The sequence below is a fragment of the Castanea sativa genome, chromosome 8 (assembly GCF_040712315.1).
Source record: "Castanea sativa cultivar Marrone di Chiusa Pesio chromosome 8, ASM4071231v1".
NCBI lineage: Eukaryota > Viridiplantae > Streptophyta > Magnoliopsida > Fagales > Fagaceae > Castanea > Castanea sativa.
In genome coordinates this window covers 25,548,159-25,553,820 of record NC_134020.1, presented here as the reverse complement: position 1 = coordinate 25,553,820, position 5,662 = coordinate 25,548,159, and the positions used below count along the sequence as shown (strand labels likewise).

Genomic DNA, 5,662 nt, shown 5'->3' with positions numbered 1-5,662 from the left:
AAGATAGATCCCAATTCATAAAAATTAAAATTAAATGCAACAAATAGACAAACAAGGTAATCTCTCCATTAGTTGATATGTGCACTCTGCTTAAATTAGACAAATAGAGTCTTACTTTTCCAATCATTCCTGCAATTGCAATCACCACCACACATACAAATTAAAAGGCAACCATTAAATGCACACACTCATTCCTTAATAACAAGCACTACAAACCAACATCTGCTGCGTTTCATTCACGGAATTACCATAAAAATCATACAATCCCGAAGGACTAACCAAGATTAAATAAACCAAACCATAATCACAGCATTCACCACTGATGCAGTAAATTCCTCAATGGGCAAAAAACTTGACAAATACAGGAACCAATTATAGATTGAATATACTAATAGATATTACCACTAGTCAAAAATAAAAACAGAAATCAACGTGGGTAAAAGCATTTCCATTTCCAATTAAAATCATATCAGTACTTACATCGCCACTATTAGGTTCAACTAATATTACTCAAAAAAATAAAAACATAAAACGACATCAAATTAGAAAGTACCATCGAAACCCTAACCCTAATCACAAATCACAAAATGAATAAAAGTCAAGCCCGAAACCCTAGCAATACCAAATCATTCAATTCAAGAGCTTGTAAACTTTGTGACCGCCTTGGTGCCCTCAGACACAGCGTGCTTGGCGAGTTCACCGGGCAAGACTAAACGAACGGCGGTCTGAATCTCCCGAGAAGTAATGGTTGGCTTCTTGTTGTAACGAGCCAAACGCGAAGCCTCCTGAGCGAGCTTCTCGAAGATATCGTTGATGAAACTGTTCATGATCCCCATGGCCTTGCTGGAGATCCCGATATCTGGGTGGACTTGCTTCAGGACCTTGAAGATGTAGATCTTGTAGGTTTCCACGCTCTTCTTCACGCGCTTCTTCTTCTTGTCTCCGGCGCCGGCTCCACCTTCCTTGGGAAGCTTCTTCCCGGCCTTGGGCTTCTTCTCCGCCGGGGCTTTCTCGGCGACAGCCGATTTTTTCTCCTCCGTGGGTTTATCGGAGGCGGGCTTCTTCTCAGCGGGCTTTTTCTCGGCCTTGGGTGCCATCGGTATTTTCTTCGTTTTTTTTTTTCTGGGGAATGCAAACACAAACAAAGAATTCGGAGAGAGATAGAGAGTTTGTTGAGAATTTGATACGGATGAAGAGATGGGTTTAGTATTTTGGTATATATAGTGCGGTTAGGTTGATTTTGATTGGGGGATAGGTGAAGACGCGGATTGATGACATGGTGATTTAAGGGCTGTTGGATTTGGGGGACTTTGAATTCGAAATCGACGGCTACCAGAGGATGCGTGAAGAGGTCTTTGGTTTGTTTTGATTGGAGGGTAGGGTGAGCCATGGATTGATGACGTGGCGTATGAAGGACGTTGGATTTGACGGTGGATAAGTGGGGATCCACGGCTTGGATTGAATACTTTTACAATTTTGATGACTCCTCTCTTTTTCTTTTCAGTTTTTCTTCTTCTTTTTCAGTTTTTTTTTTTTTCCTTGTTCTTTTTTAAGTAGATATTGATGCTCATTTTGGGAAAGTCTGGCAGCAAGAAGAAGCCCAACCATGTGGGCAAGAAGAGAGTTAAGGGATTAAGAGAATGGCAGGAATGATGGATCTTAGGTCCATAAAGTAAACAAATAGAATTTGAAAAAGCAAATGGGCCAACGAGAGCCCAAAGGAAGAAACAATAAACACATGGGCATTATGCGTTGTAGAAAAATGAGAATGGTTCATAGTAAACCCGATGTAATGAAGTAAAAGAGTAAGAGGTTTGTGGAAAGTCCATGAACCCCAATAATGAAAAATATAGTAATTAGGGTTAGGAAGCCCAAAAGGAGTTATTATAAACCCATGAGAATGTAGAATTGGAAATCGGCCGAGGACGTCCAAGGAGGGAAAATGGGTTGAGGATGCCCAATAAGGAAGAAATGGGTCAAAGGAGCCCACAAGTAATGTAATGGGCCCAAGAAGCCCAAAGTAGCATGAATATGAATTCAATAATCATACTAAATCATTGAAACCAATTGGGAGAAGAACGTGCAACAAACCCAAAAGAGGCCTAGCAGGCACGGGTCAAATAACACCATAGCATGAATGACAGGGTTGTATGGTCGGAAGAACAATAAAATTACGGAAGGAGCAAAGAATGGGCTCAAGAGGGGCGAACCCGCAATCAAGTAAGGCCCAGCCCTTGGAAGGGGCAAGCCAATAAAGAATGGAAAATCAAAAGACAGTTCACACCATAAGAGGTCAAGGATGAGCGGCAGAATGCACAGATGAACCTCCAGACCATGGCAAATGCATGAGCAACAGACAAGCTTTTGATGTACACGAAAGAGGAGTATGCGCAAGGCCCAGACACTACCAACCTGTACCCCACCAATACAAGGGTGGTGGGTCATGGGTCAGAGGTAAGAGGGGGTATGGTCTGGCGGTAGGGAGAAAGGGAAAGCCTATTCTGAGGTTCCCGTTCAAACTCTTTTTGGAGAAATATCCTACTAGGATGATATACCACCCAAAAGAGGAAGAATGAGCTGGGACCACTAGGTACATGTCACGAGGGATAGCAAGAGAGAATACCCACACCATGGAGAATAAGAATGCCACCATGAACAAGCAAACAAAAGAGTTTTCTTTTTCTGGTAATGGGTAGTAGCACAGCCAGCACAGGTAAGTGATGGTAGCTGGGCAGCTGACAAACCAGTGAGTGGTCAGAAAGAACACCCAAATCCAGACAAAAGTAGTTAAATGCTAAAAAGGTAAAAACCAGTCATGGCAGGCACTATATAGGGCTCTTGCCGTGCATAGTATGGAGGAACAATACAATCACAACAATAGCAGTCACCAGGAAAGAATCATGATATCACCAACACCACAACACTACACGAGTAAACACTAAGAAAGAAAAGAAAAACGAGAATCAAAGAATAAGGAAGAAAAAACAGAAGGTGTAGTACAACAAGCATGCACCAATAGGCTAATCCCTTCTCTCCCTCTAAAATGCCTACTCTCTATTGAGGAAAGAAGGATTCTTTTTTTTTGGGCAGAAGCCATTCAGGTCCGTTATCTCAAAGTGAGTAACATTTGTGGCAGGATTCTTCTTAGAGGTTATTCACATTGAGGAAATGGTTCCCTCCTTGGCCTTAATCCCATAATATTATTTGATATGGCAAACTAACCTTTTTCTTCTTTTATTTAATTATCATTATTATTTTCCTCTTATTTCTGCCATTCCTTTTACGGCACATTTCCTGTTGTTGCGATCTTCATTTTAATCCTTTGTTTACCTTGTCTAAACGCATTTTTTTCTTTATTCTATTATATTCTGTTTGCCATAGCTTTGTTGTAACGGCTACGCCTGCCATGGGCATGTAATCATAGTTTTTATAAATAAATAAAAAAAATAAAAACATAGTTTGTGCACAAGTCGGACCAAAGTGAGTTGTAATTTGACCAGTCCTGACTCTCCTACCCAGAATACTTGGGCCTCAGAGCAGTATAAGGTAGCCCAGCCCAAAATCACAAAAAGGGCCACCACAGTAGATATATAATGAAATAAATTCATTAAAAACTAACAATACAAATCCTTGCCTTCCAAAAACACTACAAGCTCTAAGATTTGCTATCAAAGATTCTAAGGAAAAATATATATAAAAATTGCTATCAAACTAGACTAATCCCTCTGGTTGGACCAATAACTCATGAATTGATACCTAACTCAACCCAGATGGATCACTTTTACCCAATTGATTTTTTTTTATTATGAACAAAATTACATTTATAAGTTTATTGTAATATCGTTTTTTACTTCTGTGCTATTTAAAATGAGACATTTTTGGTAATTTTCTAGAACTAAAAGCTTTAAATGATTCAAAGAAAATAAAAAGAGAATATTTCAACAAGAACAGAAAATAAGAGGACACAGAGGCCTGAAGAAGTTTTAGCAATAGGTTTGTATGTAGAACTTCGTCAGTCCCTTTCTTCCCTAAATCTCTCTCCCCTCTTCTCAAAAATGAAATTTTGGTTGGTAAAACAAATAGGATTGGGTTTCATGAGGAGTTTCTAACTCCATATATGAAACTTGGAGTCCTTGACTCGCAGATCCTATTTGAAAACTACCAAATAAAAATTCTCTCAAACTTTTGTCCAAAGTCTTCTCAAAATCAATAGAGTCCTTGACTCTACCATCATGAATTTGTTCAATAGAGTTCAATAAAATTCTTTCAAACTTTTCTTTCCCTTAATTAATTTTGGAGACTTCAATCAAAATATTATCACTAGTTAAAATTCCTACAAAGAAGCAAATAAAAGAAAGAGAAATTTGTTTGGACATGCAATTTCTCAAACAGAGATTCTTTGGTTCAATTTACATAAAAACAATGACTAATCCTAGAGATTAAAATAAAGGCAAAAACACTATTTTGGTCCCTACATTTTCGGCTCACAGTCAATTTAGTCCCTACATTTTGATAACAGTCAATTTGGTCTTTATTATTTCAACTTGCAGTTAATTTGGTTCCTATCGTTAAGTTACTAACGTAAAATGCTTACATGGCAAAAGACGTGTACACATGGCACATTAAAGCTAATGTGGCAAAATAAAATAATATTAAAAATTTTTAATAGATTTTTAAAATGCCATGTCAGCATTTGAATTCAAAATCAACAGCTAGCAGAGGTTGCATGAAGAGGTCTTTGGTTTCTTTTGATTGGAGGGTAGGGTGGGCCATGGATTGATGATGTGGCGTATGAATGACGTTGGGTTTGATGGTGGATAAGTGGGGATCAACGGCTTGGGTTGGATGCTTTTACAATTTCGATGGCTCTTCTCTTTTTCTTTTCAGATTTTCTTCTTCTTTTTCAAATTTTTTTTTCCTTCTTCTGCTTTTAAGTAGATATATAATGAAATAAATTCATTAAAAACTAACAATACTAATCCTTGCCTTCCAAAAATACTACAAGCTCTAAGTGCAAGCATTCTAAAATTTTTAGCATTCAGCATCTCAAAAAGCCACTTTATAACATTTAACATCTCACTTTATAATACACCCAACATCAAAATTTCTATTTTTTTTTACAACTTCATTTAAATATAATCTCTTTATTATTTTTTATTCCTTTTTTGTTTTTATTTTTTTTCACCCTCTCGGTCTCACTGTTTCTCTCTCCCTCTTGGTCTCACTGTGTCAACCTAGCAATCCTACCCACCGCTAGCCACCAGCCACCACATTTCCAAAAACCACCGCAATGATCAGAGACCCGCGCCGATCAGCCACCACAATCCTACCCATTTTTTATTCTTCCTTTCTTTGTCTCTCTCTCTTCCATGTCTCTCTTTCTCAACCTAGCGCCGCCAGCCACCATATACACCCACCCACCCGCCGATCAGAGACCCACATTCTCCATAACCAAAAACAATCACTAAATCCATACACTGCTCACAAAACCCATACTTAAAAATATTTCTCAAAACCCACATATAGATTTGATTTGTACAACCATATCTCAATTCTATTCCCATGGAGATAGAGAGAATCAAACAACCGGATCACAATAAGCAAATGTATGTAATTAAATTTAAGCAAATAAATTTAATTACAGACAAGAGTGGGAAAGCTT

At 38.2% G+C, this 5,662-nt stretch overlaps 1 protein-coding gene across 1 annotated transcript; it reads right to left on the bottom strand.

Annotated features, from left to right (window-relative positions):
- Positions 1-433: 433 nt before the first annotated feature.
- Positions 434-1,208, bottom strand: LOC142607398 (histone H2B-like). The gene has a single exon (XM_075778868.1). The coding sequence runs from the start codon at positions 1,095-1,097 to the stop codon at positions 636-638; it is 462 nt and encodes a 153-aa protein (XP_075634983.1). The 5' UTR covers positions 1,098-1,208; the 3' UTR covers positions 434-635.
- Positions 1,209-5,662: the final 4,454 nt, after the last annotated feature.